Source organism: Rhipicephalus microplus, chromosome 4 (assembly GCF_043290135.1).
Source record: "Rhipicephalus microplus isolate Deutch F79 chromosome 4, USDA_Rmic, whole genome shotgun sequence".
Taxonomy (NCBI): domain Eukaryota; kingdom Metazoa; phylum Arthropoda; class Arachnida; order Ixodida; family Ixodidae; genus Rhipicephalus; species Rhipicephalus microplus.
In genome coordinates, this window is record NC_134703.1 from 137444377 (window position 1) to 137463962 (window position 19586).

Below are 19586 nucleotides of genomic sequence, written 5' to 3' on the forward strand. Positions count from 1 at the left end.
ATATCTGGGGTTTAACGTCCCAAAACCACCATATGATTATGAGAGACACCGTAGTTGAGGGCTCCGGAAATTTTGACCACCTGGGGTTCTTTAACGTGCACCCAAATCTGAGTACACGGGCCTACAACATTTCCACCTCCATCGGAAATGCAGCCGACGCAGCCGAGATTTGAACCCGCGACCTGCGGGTCAGCAGCCGAGTACCTTAGCCACTAGACCACCGCGGCGGGGCAGATGCAGTATCTCGTTGGCACGCTTCCGCGCTAAGTTTCTGTACAGTAGGCTCATCTGGCCTCCATTTGCTTCCGTGTTTGAGCAGGCAACTTTGCCTGTGCTTCGGATTCGCAGCCTACTGTCGAGCTGTATCTTCTGGGTGAAGGGCTCATGCTTGTTGCTTGCGCTGAAGCACACGCGTAGTTAGCCCAGACGGTGAGCTATTTCTTGCGGGACTGAGCGACCAAGAGTTGGTTAAGCAACCGTTATTTGAACTTCTGTCAAGTCACGTGGCACTCAAGTGGCGAGGCTGCGGCGTGTCGTCACACTTGCCTTACATGCGCTCTGGCGACTAGAGTTCACTGTGGCGTAATCAATGGCCTGACAAGATATGGAATAGTAGAGTTTTTCCACTAAAATGTCGTCTATTGTGTCATTCTCACCTATATACCTTCGTGTATCTTGTTGAACGAAGCTCTACAACCTCTCTAGCGGAGATTGTCCCGAGTTGTCCCCGAATGACCCAGGTACCATTGAATTGCAAGTCAAAAGTGTATATTCTGTTTAACCTGCGATTCAGCGGCATGTATTGAGGGCGATGTGATATTATATATGCTGAGATCTGTTGGTCTTGCAGAGCTATATGCCTAAATCAGGGGTCAACCTAAATGTTGCTCTTTATTGTTTCTCGTGCAGCTGACTGCGTGACGCCCGCCGACGTGAGCCTGACCACGCTACCTTCGCCGTCACTGCCACCGTCCCCGTACTCGCCGTCCCCTTCATCCTCATCTTCCTCGTCGTCGTCCTTCCCGCTGCCACACTCGCTGTACGGCGCAACGGCCGCTGGCGCTTCACCGTTGTTCGGTGCCGGCGACGCCTCGCCGCCGCTGTTCATGCCGCTGCCGTTCCCGCTGCCGCCGAGTCCACACCGGCCGTACGAGCCCTGGACCAGGACGCCGCCCGGCGTGTCGCCTTATCTCGCGGCGGCTGCAGCAGCCGCCGCTGGTACAGTACCGCCACCGCCTTCGACGACATTTGCCGGGGCACCATCAGTGCCGGCTCCCACGACCGCGCCACTTCATCTTGCCGCAGCCGCTGCAAGACTGCCCAGGCCCATACCGACCACGACGATGTCGGCGGCCGCTGCCGCTGCAGCCGCGGCCACGAGCCCTCCCAGATACGACGCAGTGGCGTCGCTGTCCGGCTCCGTTCCCGCTGCCACCGGGGTAGACGCGGTCGTCACGGCGACCACCCCTGCCGTCGCGGCGACAACCAGCGTTGCGCAAGCGTCCTCGAGCGTCAACTCCTACTCGCCGTCGATGTACGCGTACGACCGCAGCGCCGCGGCTGCGGCCGCTGCCGCTGCCGCCGCCGCTGCCGGCATGTCCCTGCACTTCGACCACCACGCCCACCATTCGAGCATGCCGCTGTCGTCCTACGCTCCGTCGCTCCTCTGGTGGGACTGAGTGTGTGTCGGGGCTCGTCGGACGTGCTCGTTCTGGTGCTGCGTGTGTTTGTGCGTTTGTCAGCCGCTTGGGACCTCCATGTATATTTCTTGAATTTGAAGCATGCACGCGTCACGCGATGAACTGCGGTGGCTTGAATTTTTTTTTTTTTCAAGTAGAATGCGAGTTTGAACGGTCTTTATCTTTCTGGCTCGTGACCGCGTTGTGCTCTTGTATTTGCTCACGTTTTCGTTTTCTGGTCCTCGGTGTCGAAACTCTATTTTATTTTTATCCTACCTAACAGTGCACTGTTATTCGAGATTTTTTGTCTAAGTGTCTAGTTAGTGGTGCAAAGTGTGGCTTTTGTTGCCACCATTTACATTGTAAATATTTATGTGTATTCGCAGCGCGAGCATGTGGTGTTATTATTATTATTAATAATAATATGAGTTCATTCTCGTCTCTGGCCGTTATGTGATAATGGCAATGAGCGTGAAATGAAGCGATTCTCCGTATTCTCAACAAAGGTGTTGATATCTGCTCATGCTTTTTCGGCGACAATCCAGTTGCCTGTATTGCGGATGTGCACCGCTTCTTCTCTACTATGGAGGGAAGGAAACATCACGGTGAATTTTCTCGCGAATTTTAAAGCTGAAACTCGCGTCGTTGATTTTTCTTTTTTTTTTTTTTTTGGTCGCACGATGCATTCATTGTTCGGATGTTCGTAGGCGCGACCTGAACTACGCTGCAAACGCACAGTGACGCTCGTTTCTTATGAAGTTTTCATTATCGACAAATTATGTTCATCCAAGCTCGCATCATTCGTCTATTAGTACAAGCGTGTGTGTGTGTTTGTATCCTGTCGCTCACGATACGATTCAAATGTTAGGTCCTAATTGATTGAGGCACGCTTCTTCTGAAACTCGGCTTGCGCCTGCTTTCTTTAAACCGATGCAACTCGTAATGATGGCACGTGTAACCAAATATAGCTTGGAGTGTAGAAGGAAGTGAGAAACGGTAACGCTGTCAAAAGACGGCTTTTTAGAACAAAAAAAAAATTTGACGTCGCTGCTGGTTCTTTATCTGCTGGCGTGTAGCGAAAAACGCTTTGCAGTCACTTCAATACAGCAAGAGAGCAAGATAATGTGCCCGTGAATACACTTGTGACCGGAAAATGGAATATAGGGTTGGTGGCTGCCATCTCTAGATGCTTCTTTTCAGCACGGCAGTAACCTTCAAACATTCTTGACGGTAAACTCTAGGTAAGTTAACCACTTCCTGAAATGTTTTGCCATTCAGCCTTTTCCATACTGCTAGAAACCGTTATTTTTTAATCAGATTCAGACAGCGCCGTCTTTTCATTAGACCAGGATAATACAATCGTATATGAATGTGAGTGGCTAAGAATGAATGCATTTCATAAAGAAAATGGATGCCTTGAAGAGGACACCAAGCTTTAACGTGTGTATATGAACGTTCTCTACTTATTTATAGCTGTAGTAATCGTACGGTTTTCTGCATGTTGGAGGAATAGACTACATTCGTATGGTGAACGTGTTCTTTTTTTTTCTATAAGATTGGAACGGCCGCGGACACTTTTGATAATCCTTTGGAAACCGAATAATGCTTATGTATTACGCCGTCGGCGACTGTCTCGAGTTCGCCCTGCAAAGACGAAAAAGGACATATTTTTGTTGTTATCTTACGTTAAACAATCGCTGAGCGTTTAGCATTGCAGTATTAACCTCAGCGACAAGCTTACGTTTTGGCAACTTAACGACGACTGCTCACCCTGTAAGGTATCCCCAAGACATTAAAAAAGGCATTTGAAATTAGGTTTGTGTTCATTCCAGACGCCTGCGCTTTATCTTAAGTTGCGAAGCCAATACCCCCTGAAAAAATGACGTAATACAAGCGTTCGCTACACCGGACACTGGGATGCTGGTCATGGGAACTGTAGTACTTTCTATCGGTTTCTTTAACTCTCTCAAGAATTGTAAATATCGAACCCTGTTAGTTATCGCGTGATTTACCTTCGGTAAATATAATACGTGCGTATGCGCCCGATAAGAAGTTGTCACTTTCTGGACTTTGTCAGTGCATGGCTGTGCGTTGTTGTCTCGTGTTGTGCAAGTTTTATTTCTTTTAAATAGACACGCGTACGTTGTACAGCTAAGCGCGATATGGTGTTGTGTGCCCGTTACGAAATTTTCAGAGTAAGGTGGCGTATAGGTAAACCATGCTTTTGCTGACTGCTGGTGCGCCGAGCTCAATATCAAAAACCGTGCTTCGCATAGCTATTGACTCTCCCGGATTAGAAGTCCACTTGCAGAATTTTCTGTGACTAAAGATTAAGAGGTTATCGGGGGCATTTGGAGGAATTTTCAGATGTCAGCGCTCGTCACATCCTCCCGAGTGACGAACGAAGTTACGCCGAGATTATTATTTCTTTTTATCATCTTTTATTTCCCTCACCCCTTTCCCCAGCACAGGGTAGCCAGTTGGTCTAAGAACTGGCTAACCTCCCTGTCTTTCCTCCTCCTCCTCCTACGCTGAGATTGCGATACACGTTGCGAGAAGCAACAAAACAGCATGCCATTTAATTTGTCACGTTCATTTATCACCAACAAGTCGCATGTGATAAGCAAGTTATGTACGCAAAAAACACCTTGACTCATTCTGTTGTTGTTGATGCTGTGACAGTAGCTGCTGGTTCTTAACACGCGACCTGTATCACACACCCTGGCCCTGACGAGCGTATGAGGGCGTTTTATCTGTATGTTGCCTATCGAGGCTCTCTGTGAGAGGGCGTAATTACTTGAGGCTTACTCAAGAGAGTGCTCTAATTACATTTTTCAAGAACTATCGTTGCTCGTACATGACTCCTCCTTATTGTTTAGACTCGAGAAGTGAAGTGCGTGTCTCTGGTCTCGTTGAGTTCTTGGTCGCCTGGATGCGCACTGCAGATGTTTCGAAATGTCACCATCACTGCACGTGCACGGTTTGCATCAAATATTGTTTTTCTTTTAAAATCTCACCTTCGATCGCACAGCCTGCAAGGAAGCGAATACATATTGGGCAAGTGCTATTTTGGTTTCAGACACTCACTGAACTGCGAGTGTCTGATACTTGCAGTCTCAGACAAGTGTTATCTTGGAACATTTGTAGTATTTCCCAACCGTGTCTTAGTGAAGAGGTGGTTATATAAAAGATCTAGCCTTGATGTCTCGTTGTGTGTGCCTAGAAAGTTAATTTCGCTGTTGCACCTGACAGGAGAATCAAGTGCGTCGTTCTATCAAGCTTTTTGTTACTCGGCACATTCAAGAAAAATCTCCTCGTTCTCACTACATTATGACTGTGTGGTGGGCGAAATGTTCACGGATTTGTGAGAGATTCTGTGTGGAAGACGTTTGATTTTCGAGCGGCGCTGCTTTCTTCGTTACGTGCTGGTTTTGTCATGCACATGCAGAATTTTAGGACATTGCTCCCATTAAGTTCATTAACTCATGGCACAAGTGGCAGAGTATCATTGTTATGAAATACTTTCATATGCTATGCATTGTGCGATGAGCCGTGCATTGTCAAATTAATCCAGACGGCGTTACCCAAAAAAACCGGCATAATCATTTAAATTAATCTAGCCACTGGATGTCGCTAGCGCATGTAGCACTTTTGTTTCTGTCGTATGCACAAGTGTACACCATTCGCATACGCATTTCAACCTTTCCGCCTTGCGCGTTGAACGACCATGCCGAATCACGCGTCTTTTTCAATCTCGTAGCTGACATACACAAACGCACTCATAAAGCTTTTTTTTTTTTTACAATATCTGGTGCAAGACACTGAATGCCGCTTTATATGTTAAACTAAATACATATACAACCTAATATAACGTAGCCAAGCGTCGGGCACCTGTTTAAATTGCAGCCGCGGACATATCCTTGTCTTTGGCTGCCGTCGGAGAAACCAGTTTGCAAAGAGGGCCACGAGGAGACGTTCATCGTGGTGGAAGATCCACAACCTGATTTGTGCGTGTCGCATCTGGCCCTTTTGATTACTCGATGCCTGTGACTTCTCGGAGCGGCGGGGCAGGAAAATCGTTTCCACCGTCTGTCCCAATCTCGTAAGCGTTGTTTTTTTTTTCTTAGGGTACCGATTCGTCCCCGGTCGTTGTCGGTGTTCTCGTTATTCAATGGTGTCATGTGCCCTAGCCTCTCGGTCGATCAGCTGCTTTTTAGAAAGCCAGAGCGTCGTCACATCGTTATTATTTTCGTATATTATTTTCTATTAGCTTGGAGGTCGACCCTATGCGACTCGTCACTATATTTCTCCGCGTCGAAGATACAAAAAAAAACAGCAACACCATATATCTGCCCTTTTTCCCACACCACTTTTCTGGTTGTTAGTGTCTGAATGTTTATAAAGTCTATGTGCCGTGTACCGGTAAGATATTGCCCGAAGCCAACTGCCCCATTTTGTTTAGTGGTTGGAGAGATTAAGAAGGAAATCGAGGCGTTCGATAGTTGATTGTACGTGCGAATATGTTTTATTTTTTAGTAAGAAAGTCAGGCGAGAAGATTATCACGTGACGTTGTGGTTGACTGTCGGATCCCCGTTGGTTCAGCTGAGATTCCGTTTCCGGCACGTAGGGAGGCTGTGTAATTTAAATTTTTTCCCGCCTTTTTGAAGAAAAACTATGAGTGCAATGCCATAGTAAACCTGGCCTCGTTGGCTGCTACTGAATGTACGCGTCCGTTTGGAAGAAAGTCCAGGGCTTTTGAGATTTTTTTCTGTTTCCTCTCTACGTGCCCGGTTCAGTGCCTGTAAAACGAGATGTGCATTATACCAATGGCTGTGATGACGAAGTTGCTAGAATGTGTGATATGAGGCGCTCCGCAAGTTTTGTGCCGAGCGTCAAGTCAGTCATGTTGGCGATTGCTTGTCCAGTATGTGTGTCGTCAGATATGTTTGTATACGCCAAAGTTTCAGAGAATATTGCCCGCCTCGAGTGGTATTCCGTACGATGGTTATTGCAGCGGAAAAGTGACTTGGAGAGTCCCCTGAGGTGCGTCACGTACATAATAGTAACACTGCGCAACTGTTTTTAAACGTTGGCGTTTCCTATACTGGTTCTCAGTTCGCATCGCACCATGTACACAAGCAGTAACCGATTGTGATAAGCTGTGCATAAGGTACGGAATATCGTACGTGTTACGAGTGACTAGTACTATATTTGCTGGGGTTTACAGAGTGTGCCTAAAGTTATAAGCATTTTCTTGATTCGTCGAGTTGTTCAGCTGTTCGGTCTAGTCTGGGCGTCGCCGTCACTCATTTGTTTGCGCAGAACGTGCAACAGTGAGCCACGTTGCTAACCACGATTTGCTTCGAGAAGCTGTACTTGGTGCCTGCGTACTTTGAAGTGAAAAATCACGGGACTCTCCAGTCAAGGCTGGTGTCGATGTTTTTCATATGTGTGCATGTTGATGTTGACGAAGTTGAGTGTACGACAGCTTGTTATTTCGCAGTGCTTTAACAACAAAGTTTGGTGATTTGCGCGGAGTTCCAAGTATACCGTGTTGCTTGAAGTACTGGTAGGATGCGGCGAAACCTCCTTCTTTTGTCGAATGTGTGTTCCAACACTTCTTTCTTTGTCAATCCCGTCTATGTTTACCTTTAGTTTATATAAACTTCACCCTGAATAAATCTCCTTCATCTGTAGAGGCTCTTTATTTGAGCCACTTCACACCCGGCCAGATGGGTGCTTACGTAATGCCTGAGTTGGCTAGGAACAAACAACCAAGAGACTACTAAAGTGTAGTGTGATGTCCTGGTAACCTATTGGCTGCTTGTCTCCTTGAAGTGCAACAGTACAAAATACCACTACGACCCAATTTCTTGCTGCATGAGATCTCCAGAATTAAGCTGAACATGGATATGCCCCTGCGGCCACCATGAACGACTAGTCCTACTGCATCATGCTGCTTTTCTGGAGCATAACTAGTCGATGCAGTTCGTTCTTTGCCAAAATGACCATGAACTGCAATTCGTACCTAAACACATTTGGGGAAAAACGGAGGTTTCGCCGTGTATCTCAGTGCAGTGCGGGGGAGATCACCTTTCCGCAGTTATATGCACTGATGCGAATGCTGTGATAAGAACTGTGCGCCGCGGATGCAGAAAGTGACCTTCCCGGTAAAGCGAAGTTCCGTTTATGCACGAAGTTCTTTCTGAGGCTGATGCCTCGGAGAAACTGACCAAGAGTAGCCTTTCTTATTTTATCTCCCTTTGATGGATGCGACAGCGTGCTGGCATTGCTGAGGGGATCCGTTGAAGAACCTTTGCGAGTTTGTTCGCTACTACGAAACTCTGTTGAGACGCAACGATTTGGGTGCTGAAAATACACATGGCTTTCCTTCTATTCTAGATAACACTATTGGCATTTCTTGACTGCTTTAGTGTTACCCTTGTACTCGTGCTTTTAGGAAACTCTCGCTGCTTGTTGGTGTCTCTTTTTGTTCACCAGGTTTCTCGTCGTTTAACTGATTGGATCTCACCGGTCATAGTAATCCCACCGTGCGTTCCTTTGATTTTTCGTTTAAAAGTAACGTTCGTCTTGACGTTCTTATTGGATACAAAACGTAATCAAAGAACGACAACCAATTTTGCTGGTTTTTGGTAAAGCACCGGAGAAGAACAATAAATTAGGGGATTACTTATTCACTAACAACACGCACATTGACGAAGTAGTGTTGAACGGCTGCAAATGTGTCTTAGAGTCTTGGGAACCTTAGTTTCACTCCAATGTAGGGGGCACCAGAAGCGTGATATGATGTGTTGTGATAGTGGAAGATGCCTAGTTGGTCTGTGCTTAGCGCAGTATACTTACGGCGGGCCCGGTTTGTGCCAAGAAACCGGACTCGTCCGCTAGAGTCTCTTTTTGTTACGAGCCACACGTTGTCAAGCGCACACCTTTTGTTTTTCCTGCTGGCGAACGAGTGTGGCTAGATTTTGCAGATTTTGGATAAAGAATGTTTCGACTATAGCGCACAAAATTGTACGGAGGAGTTTGTAAAAGAATATTTTGTACATGGATGTCGTTGCCAAATAAAAAGCTGTGAGTCCAGAAACCTGGCTTTTGTGTCTAACTTCGAGGGCTTCCTATTTTTTTAAGTGTGGAGCACTCTAAGAGCTCGAGGTCGTACGCAGTCATCTCACGTCGTCGTAAGGTGCCACGCATTTTCACGCCCGGCATAAGAATGTACCGATAGTAAAGAGGGGCCGGAAAAGGAATGTGATAGCGAGAAGAAAAAGGAGGAAGGCAGAAGGTACAGTATAGCATAGCGTGTGTGACATCACGCTGGCAAAGCGATGCGCATCATAGCCTTGTATAGTGTGGTATAGTAAGGTTGTGAGAAAGGGAAGTGAGAGGGAAGAGGAGATGAAGCAGGAAGTATGAGGATAAAGCATAGCATAGCCTCACTGCGCAAACACGGACGGTGCGTGGGTCGTGCTTGATATTTATCAGCCACAAGAGTCGCCTTTTCGGATCTTTTGGAAATCTGAACATCCTATAGCCATTTCGCGTGTGGTTTGTGCACTGTGGCTCGCAACGACCGGGTATTTGACGAAGAAAACGCCACGCACGTGACTGCCTCAACCACCCGCGACCAGGCGGGGGGAGCCGAATGGTGGACGCTGATCGGAAGGCGACACTGACACCTTCAAAGAGTGACTCCACCCAGCTAGGGGCGCGTGCAGCGAAGAACCCTAGCGGCTGGAGTTTGCCACGTTTATTTGAAAGGTACGGCGTGATTATTCAGCTTTATTTTCTCGCGTAAGGTAACTCAGAAGTACCAAGTGGCCGGCGCCAGAAAACACAATCACAGGTTTGTTTTCTCTATGCTGTGGTTCTTGTGCTCCTTAATAGTCATGATGCATTATTTCCAATGAATTTTTGGGAGCAGCAGGAAGAATGCGTATGAGTTAAGCGTAGTTTAAGAATCAAGGCAGCCTCGCCTTACAGTGCACTGCCAATCCTAAAAGAACTGCGTAGCTTCGTTTCTCTTCAGTTTTCGCTTTCTATCTTTCTTGCAGTTTTTCTGTTGTTATTTCATCTTACTGATAATTTTCTTTCGATTTCATTTTTTTCGATTTCGCGCTTCCTTCCTCTTTTTCTAATTTTGTACGCTGTTTCGCGTGCATTTCGCCGGCCGACGATACACCCAGGTCCTTAAAGTGCATTGCCCTTAAACCACAGAAAAATACTGATGCGCAACGCAACAGGTATACAGACCGACAAGCCACTCTTTCACCTATGTGGTCACGTCATCGAACAGCATGCACAGGGTAATTGATATGTAGGGTTTGAGGTCCCAAAACCCCCATCATAAAACTATGAGAGACAAAGTAGTGGAGAACCCCGGAAATTTCGACCACCTGGGGTTGTTTAACGTGCACCGAACAGCGCAAGTGCATTGCGGCTATTTATAACATCTTGCTACACGAATCGGACATCTGCTCCACGTGTACTGAAGTTACTGTATAGGTAAGCGCATGCATGCTCGTGGAGCGCCTCCTCTACTTCATCAATGCCAGCTAGATGCGCCCGATCCTGTTGTTAACCGCTGACTCCTCTACCCTTTCCTGCTCTCGCCCATCACCTAGCCTTCGCCTGTGCTTTGCGGTCATGGGAAAGAGAGACCTTCATGCAGTGCCTCACGCCGGGAATGATATAAAGTAGTTTTTTTCTGTTCATCTATGTACGGATACATGGGGTGGTGTCTTGCATTTCTGGTTATCACAATGTTGGCGGTCACGCTGGCTCAGTAAGTGATACGGTGTTTTCGGATGGCGTGTCACCATTCGTCGCACTATGCGGGCATCCAATGGGGACGCGTCACGGTGGCGCCGCTGCATAACCAGCCCTCTGAGATGGCGCCGTCATTGCTTCCAGTCACAAAGAAGGAGCATGAAGGGACAAATTCGATAGACGTATGATATTAGAAAGGGACACACGTCTATCGCATCTCCGGCGGAAAACGCTCGGCAGCACTTGTGACATAATCAGCGCGACCCCTCATATAGCGCCGCATCACGACCACTCCAGGAACTAAGGCGGACCAACGGCTCCCGTTGATAAGCGCGTGTTTGTTCAGTCAATGAAATGAATAAAGGAGGCGTTGGCTCGTGCAATCGCGGCCACGAGGAGGAGCGCAGGCTATCATTTACCGATGATCCACAAGGCAGTGGACGTGTTAAGCGAAAGGAGTGTCCAACACAGATCGATGAATATTTCGCTATGTGAGCACTTCCGAAGGTGCACTGCAGAGCGGGAATAACAGAACAGATGGTGTTAGGCGGTATCCTTACGGGCACGCTTTGTCAACAGGATAATTTAATACGTTGCAACGAGTGCTTTCGCGTAGGCGATCGTTAATCGTTGTCTATACGTAACTTGCCAATAGAAAAGCGCCGCCAAGCGTATAGACTAATTCCACCTGACTTACGTCACGAAAATGCGGTGGCACTGTATTGGTAGGCAAAAGACGCTCTGCCTACCGCGGTTTCTGCTGGGTTTTCAATGGCGCATGTGGTGTTCTCAGTCAAGCAACGAGAAAAAAAACGGTATGCCGACGAACTGCGACGCAGTTGGATGCGAGAGGCGTCTCACAAATTAGTTTTGTTTGTTGGCCCACATCGCATGCAGTCCTCAGCGCTTAAGGCTTTCACAACGCTTATGGCGTCTCACAACGTCGTTTTGTTTGGCACACATCGCAGCCCTCAGCGCTTATGGCGGAAGTTACGCGCGGATGTCGCTATAGTTTTACCCATAATGTCGACATCGGCCTACTTGTGTTTATAAACATGGAATGGGTCGCTAGACGCGTTTCGTTTAGGCCACTTGGCGACAACGAGCTTTTCTTAAGAGAATTTGTTGTTGGCTTACTTGGCTCATATGCTAAGCTGCATGCAGGGCGCCAATCGGGTTCGTTGCATAGAAGAACACAGAGAGCAGTTCGCACTGTAGGTCCCGTACCTGGGATCCAAAGCTTAGCAGTCCCTCAATTTCAGTAGAGAGAGGGTATTCGGAGACCAGAGAACATCGGAAAGTATATTGTGTAAGAAAAACAAAAGTTGATGCATTGCTGATACTTGTATGGTGTGGCGCAACAAAGAAAGGGAATATTATGATTTGATGTAATTATCAACATTGAAATGAGATATTCGTTTTAAGTGATTACGAGGGGCTCGCGCACTGCCCATCATGACGTCTGTATGGGGTCTTTTATCAAAGCTTTTTTTTTTCACTGTTTGCACTTGCGTGGCTTTGTCGTAAACAGATAACGTCACGCGGAATGCGTGGGTTTCATTATGGCTACAACCATAACCTCAACGTTTATCGCTCGTCTACGATGCCAGTGACACCAGCACAACCCTTTTTCCTAGGGTTCCTTATCGCGCCAACAATCACCTAGCTTAGCGTCACCGTTTTTGACTTCATATATATTGTTACATAGACTGTGGAATGCGGGCGAGTGAGACTCCAACTGAGGGAAAATTTTTGACCCCCCCAAAATTTCGCGCAAAGAGAAAATTTGTCTTTCGTGACCGTTTTCTGGGATTGCGAAGCGAAGCACCGGAAAGACTAACATTTACCGGCTCGCACACAGACTCAGGCGGTAGTGTAATGCGTCACCTACATGCTGGCGCGTTTCGGGTTACGAACGTGCCTCGAGCGTGGCAGGCGGAACCACAGCGCCAAGACCTACTTGAGCGAGGGTCATTTGCATCCAGCTCCTCGCGCAACCGCGGCGACACCCAAGGGTAAGTAAGTGCTCGCCGCATATAACACCGTACTTCAGCGGTTCTCGCCAGGCCAGGCCTTGGAGAGACACGCCAGCCGCGGATCGCATATCACTCGCAACATACTTTATAAGGCAAGCGCAGCTCTGCCTTTCAAAGCATATGCAGCGGCTGTGAACGTAGAATACGTGTAGCACCGCAAGGGGCTGAACACATGTTTGTCCTAAAGACCGCCTTAGTCTCGGAATGTGTTACCGGCCCGTTCCCACTCCTGCGAGCACGGCTCGAAACCACAGGAGGCGCCATTTTGCGAGATTCTTCTCGGCTTGCGTCTTCGTTTCTAAATTTTCCGCGCATGAGATACTCGTGCCTGCGTCGCTCTAAATCACGCGTGACCTCGGCGCCGTATTGCGAAAGGGGAAGGTGCGCAAGCGCGCATAAGCGAGGCAGTCGCTTGACGCGACTGGTTTAGCTGCGCGAGCTCGACAGCGCGCCACCTATGAGCGCTGCATTTCACGACCAAATGCTAGTGGATGACGAAACAGTTCTCGTGTGACTCGCGACCGGGAAATTCGAGAACTGAATTTGAGGCGTTTCCGGATGAATTACTGAGCAGTTTGTCCGAAATACAAAGCCTCGATTGATTGATTTATATCTGGGGTTTAACTTCCCAAAACCACCATATGATTATGAGGGACGCCGTAGTGAAGGGCTCCAGAAATTTCGACCACCTGGAGTTCTTTAACGTGCACTCGAATCAGAGCACACGAGCCTACAGTATTTCGCCTCCATCGAAAATGCAGCCGCCGCAGCCGGGATTCGATCCCACGACCTGCGGGTCAGCAGCCGAGTACCTCGACCACCGCGGGAGGCCACAAAGCCTCGAGCGAAGACCAAAGACGAAACGAGCGCCAGCGTATATCTTTGTTCGATAGAAGAGTCAGCGCTCGCTCGTCCTTTGTTCATCCAACTGTGTCTTGGTATTTTGCTCTACTCGCTCAAGAGCGCGAGAAATTCGTTTGATATGTAGCAGAGGATCACTACATCCGGTCGCATATTAGATGCGACAGCAGGAACGCCGTCACTGTCGGTTCAGTCAGTTGCATTATGACTTTTCCGAAGGCATCCATCAGTCTCTTTCTTAATTAGAACTGCCACAGTGTTATTATTGAGCAGTACCGGCTGATACCATCACATCGTGACCATGAATCGTAACACTGTTTGCAGCTCTTGGAAATTCGCACTTCAGCGAACATTTGAGCCTTCCGGCTACTAGGCCCCTGATGACGCAGCATTGTCCGCACTTTGACCGTTTCCTCAGTTGAACATGTTAGTCACACCAAAGTGCCGTGGCGGGAAAGTCTGTGGTCGTGATAAGTCGTCATGTACATGGAAAATGGGATCTGTGAGTCGTGTTGCGTGAACAGAAACAGAGGGAACCATTTCACCAGCTCGTCTTGTTCTCATCGCCCTCAGCTCGAGTGTTACAAAAACGATGAGGAAAAATTGGCTAAAATACTTAGAGCCCCGGGACTTGACAACAGCAATGGTGTAGTTTCGCACGTTTACATGCCCGAAGAGGCGCAGTAGCCAACTCCCTGACCTAGACAAACAGGCACTCACGTGAGGTGAGCCGAAATGTCGCGTGTATATGTATGACGTGATGCCACCTCCGTATTTTGAACGAAGTTAGAAAGTTATGCGTGGCGTAGCCATAGCAGCCAGTAACGGCGTCGCTACTGAACACGTGGCACAGCCCTTGGACTTCATGCAAAGCCAAAAATACGTAGTAGCAACAACTACGTAGCTGTTACCGCTGAACCACGCCCAGCGACGGAGACATTTCATGCAACCTAGCTCCGCAGCGTTCCCGCTGGATCAGATACAGCCACTGGACGCCCAAAAAAGTGCATACTCCTAAATAAAATAGTGCGCATCGTGAAGCGAGGCTTGTTGCTTCGCGAGAACACGCAACAAGCCGATCGAAAATACGCAACCAGCAAAAGAGAGAGCGAGCGACGAGAAGATGCTGTTTCTTCTATGTAGGTGCATTTTCCTGGCTGGCCGCTCCCCGAAAGCTTTCTGCTCCTAATTCGGTTTCGCATTGGACGTACACACAAGGCATCTTAGCTTAGTCAGTAGTGGGTCGATCGCAGAGCAGTGAAAAAACAGGTGAGGAGACCGACCTTACGCGTCCGCGTCCACCGATGGTTGTGCGGCTGAGCACGGAAGGGAAACTTTATGATCGCCAAACATTCACGCCCTGCCTTACCAATGTTCATGCATATAAAGTTACTGAAACTGTCGTGAGGGCACCATGACCGTGCCATGCGAATCAGGCAATAAACTGCAGGCATATTGTTATGCTGCAGACAAGGCCCAGCATTTGAACCTTTGTACATGCCGAGTTAAGCTAATGGGCACAGGAACATGTTTATGTACTGGTTTGTTATGCGCCACCGCGATGGTCTATTACCTGAGCTACTCGGCTGCTGACCCACATGTCGCGCGATGGAATCCCGGCTTCGGCGGCTGCAATTTAAATGGAGGCGAAAATACTGTAGGCCCGTGGGCTTATATAGATTTGGGTGCACGTTAAAGAACCGCAGTTCGTCGAAATTTCCGGTGACCTCTATTACGGTGTCTCTCATAATCGTATGGTGGCTAAGGGACGTTAAACTCCACAAATCAATCAATCATAATTCGTTATCTATGTGCAGCCACGCGTAGGTATATATTTATTTTGCGCGTGCCGATAAAATTTCAGATAAAAGTCGGCGCTGGTGTTTCGTGTTCCTCTCTCGTGCTTTCGTCTTAAGTGAGCCCGTTTCATCAGTATGAGCACAAAGTAGATAGATAGATAGATAGATAGATAGATAGATAGATAGATAGATAGATAGATAGATAGATAGATAGATAGATAGATAGATAGATAGATAGATAGATAGATAGATAGATAGATAGATAGATAGATAGATAGATAGATAGATAGATAGATAGATAGATAGATAGATAGATAGATAGATAGATAGATAGATAGATAGATAGATAGATAGATAGATAGATAGATAGATAGATAGATAGATAGATAGATAGATAGATAGATAGATAGATAGATAGATAGATAGATAGATAGATAGATAGATAGATAGATAGATAGATAGAAGAGGCGAAGCGTGGGCGGATGGGTGTTTCAGTTCCACTAACGGGATACCCTCGAAGAGGTGAATCATGTAGTGTTTTGCGACATATTTGTTTGATTAGTCAGTATAGCGGTGCCAAACTTAAAACCAGGCTTGTAGGGAGTGTTCCCACTCCAGTGATGTCGTCGGCCACTTTAGCAATAAATTTTGCAGGCTCATTTTTCATTGCACAGGAGGCGGGAAGTGCGATGTAGTACATAATGTTTGGGACGCATACCGTTTTATGATGGAGTGTGGCTCCATGAAACACCATGACGACAGGCGAAGCCGACAAGTCTAGCCTCGAAGGTGATTTACACTTGATATACATACACTGTGTGTATGCGTCTCACTGGCGTGGTATAAACCGGGATGTATACATGCACGCATGCATGACAAACGTGCAATATTTAACGGCGTGTCATGACGGGAATGCCATATGTCGCTTTAATTTTTTCTTCCTGAGAAAATTAGTCGATGTTTTGAATTCCATTCGCTTCAACTTTTTTTCCGGAAATGGTTTTTAATTTTCTTCTTGAATTCATCCAGCGACAGGTCCCCGTTTGACTGCTCTTTAATATAAAGAGGCGTGCGCATGAGTTCAAGACTTCTCCATTAGCGTTTTAGGTATTGTCGATAGCGCCAAGATGCCACTTGAAAGACAAAAGCATGCCAGTGCGTAACTAAGCGATTCTGTTAATGGTAAGCTACGTATACTCCTCTTTGAATACAAAAAGAAAGAGTGATGTATAGGTTCAGTAATATTGAAGGGTGAAGAGAAAGTGCCATAAGCTAAAATCGAAGGGGCAATATACGTTTATGCATGTTATTTCAACGAAATGTCAAAAAAAATAAAGTTGTGACTCATAGACAAATGTATATATGTTAAAAGCACACCTTAAGAGCAACCCGTTCACGCGCTAGCGTGACTGCAAGCAAGCCCAGGTCATAAAATAGCGCTTCGCCTAAACGGTAATTTCGCCACCTGGACACGAAGGGTTCAACCCTGGACACACGCGACGAAACCGAAACTCGTTCTACGCACGTGACCGCTCCTTCCCGCCTTCGAGCAGATGCCGCTTGTACATTTGGCGGTAAATTGGTTTTCGCGCGAAATCGTACACGCGGTGTCATAACGGGAGAACGTGCTAAGCGCCCCCCTGTGAGGACACCGTTCACCAAGCGACTTTAGGTTGTTCGCGCGACAACTCTTGATGGGCAGATAAAAACCATTAGCGCGCTTGGCTAGATGAGCTGCCCGCCACGCCCCCCGCTTTCACCTAAAGTGTGCGTGGCTAATGAAGCGTTAGCGGCCGGTGTGTTCCCTGAACACAGACGCCCTGCGACGACCCTTGCTTGCTATTTGCGGGCAGTGGCAGCGCTGGGACAGATTCGCGCGGTGCCAGGGTTCTATCCTCCTACGCGTTGTAGATGATTGGCGTTGTGTTTAGGTATAGTTTCGTTTTGTGGTGAGACGCATCAACGACGTTTTTCGCCTGGCACGTTACGTTGCGTCGGCCGGAAATTGCGGTTGTGGTAGTCGTTTGTAACTATGTTCGAAACAAAGTGTGCCACGATTTCAAAGAAGGTGTGTTGTATATTCTGCAGTTGCTTTCGAGATTGATCCAGGTTCCCACTCACCATGCGAAATCAAACTGAAACAGTGGCATATAGCCTTAGCTTTGGACGTTAACTCGATCTTACGAAGAAGGGGTGGTTGAAATCAATTAAGATGCTCTAAAAATTTACAAAACTAGTTTACTGGCAAACCCGCTTTGTTCGTTTCAGGTGTTTCCAGAGAAAACAAGTTAATCGCATGTCCTCCTCTGTAAAATTAAATATTCATGTACCAACTGAAAACAAATCAACAGAGCACTGAGATTGCAGCCCACGAGAAGCACACATCTGTGGGAAAGTGGCACACACAGTGACTGTGGATATAGGCACAGCTAGAATGATGTGCAATAGAAAGAAGGAGGCCAAAATGTTGAACGCCAACCTACAGATGTTATGACACACTGTTGACCTGGCTGCGGGCAGCTGCCTTTACAATATGTGCCACATTGTGTGTGAGTCTATGTTCATGCCACGTTGCCAGCTTCCGAGCATGTGCCTCGGTTGCCTTGTCGTTTTTATATGAACACGACTACATATTTGAAACAATACATTTCTTTTAGTACGACTACATCTACATCAACGTGGTCGTGTTAACCGCACATAGTCATGGAAAATGTGACGGTTTCAATAACGTTGGGTTTGCTGTTTTAAATGTTCGGCAGAAGGTTAGGTCGATAATGTACAAAGATGACACTTTCTAAAAAATACGCGCATTACATTGTCCTAAATGCTTGTGTTTAAATTCGTTATTACATGCCTAGAAAACTATAGGAGCCTTAGGCGTGATGAAATGGTATCAGTTACAAAACTTGAAACAAAAAGAATCGAAAATTTATTGCCACAGGCATCAGAAACCACTGAAGATTGAAGCACGACTGGGCGATGAGTCGCGTGCCATGAGTGGGGGCGTATCCAGGCAATCCGCTAACAGGGCTTGTGTTTAGTTGAGCGCATGCTCCGCCCGGTCGACGAGGCATCACTCACGTTTGCGTGGTGGCTTCGTGCGTGCCTTCCGTAATTCATTTATTTGCTGGTGTGCTGTTCATTGGCTTGACACTTCAGAGTTCAACTAGCTCACAGAATGTGTAGGTAGCAGCTCCTGTGACTGCCGACTGCCTCAGCTGGCGCAAGACTGGCGCGCCCTCGCCTTTGGTGACCGTGAATGCGACACGCTAAGCAACGAGACGCCGTACTCTAGGGCTGCCAAAGCGACATTCCATAGGCTGCTGTCTCGCTGCAGTGGTTTTCTACGATTTGGCAAGGTGAGCTTTCAAAGTATTATGCTATTGCGCTCGTGAACAATTGTCACAATTTCGTTTGCACAATTTTCGGTCTATATTGCAAGTACGATTTTTGGCTAAAAAAACAGTCTTGCTTACTCAATTGCGATGTTTTGGGACGTTAAGCCCCACATATCTATCTCTGCTTTTGGAATCTTTTTTGTTGGTCTTCCCTTTCTCTCGCGCGTGACATTAAGAGGCATACGGTGCCGTATAATCACGTACTTATAATGGCACGTAAAAGGTCAGAAATTCGAAAAACAAATTCAGTTTCGTGCCATGTAGGGCAAATGCACGACGTCGCTACCACTCCCGCTAGCGATGTCGTCTTTTTTATATTATGTTTGATGTTAGTTGTCCCCTGCATACGTACACAGTGAGGGTGGGCAATGAGCCACTAAATACGAGATACTTGGGCTGCTTTGGAAGTTACGGTACGAGGTTACATATACCTTGCCTTAGGCGCTCGCCGAACGGGTTTATGTTGCACCTCCTCTGTTTGCGCATGCGTCAGCTTCTCAAAGATAGATGAACGCTATTCCGCAGTTGGTTAGGAGGCGCATTTCTTAAAGCACCAGTGCTTTGCTTTTGTTGCTCACGAATTGATGCGCACAAAGAAATGAACTCTGCGGTTCACCCGCAGAAACCGCGCATAACTGATGATTCTCTACTCTAATGTTCTGTGTGTTTTGAAGGGCCATCGATATATACTCGCCCCCATCGAAATGCGGCCGCTATGCTTGAATTGTGAGTGATGTCATGCCCAATAGCAGCGCGTAAAGTTAGTCACCAAACTACGGCTGAGGTCACTGTGCGTGAACTTAGTCACCCTTCAACTCACCTCTAATCATGTTTATTTATGATGCGGTTGATGAGTTATGTTTGCCTACTTGAAACGAGAACTGTTGAGAATAAAATGTGCACCTACACAAATATTATGGGTCAACCCGGGCAAGCCTGTAAATGCGCATCTGGAAAACAGCTGACCATTTCTTCTTTTTGCATGGCATTCATGATCTCGCCGGAGAGGAAGCTTTAACCCAACA

At 47.2% G+C, this 19586-nt stretch overlaps 1 protein-coding gene and 1 long non-coding RNA gene across 2 annotated transcripts in view; both read left to right on the forward strand.

Moving 5' to 3' along the window:
• LOC119172376 (uncharacterized) overlaps nucleotides 1–8785 on the forward strand; it is a 57764-nt gene extending 48979 nt beyond the window's left edge. The window contains exon 2 of the mRNA XM_037423442.2: nucleotides 910–8785. Coding sequence (XP_037279339.2) covers nucleotides 910–1679 — 770 coding nt within the window. The 3' untranslated portion in view covers nucleotides 1680–8785. The remainder of the gene's footprint in view (nucleotides 1–909) is intronic.
• Nucleotides 8786–18204: 9419 nt separating this feature from the next.
• The window catches only part of LOC142814624 (uncharacterized), a 55620-nt gene continuing 54238 nt past the window's right edge, over nucleotides 18205–19586 (forward strand). The window contains exon 1 of the long non-coding RNA XR_012894994.1: nucleotides 18205–18522. This is a non-coding gene — a long non-coding RNA (uncharacterized LOC142814624). The remainder of the gene's footprint in view (nucleotides 18523–19586) is intronic.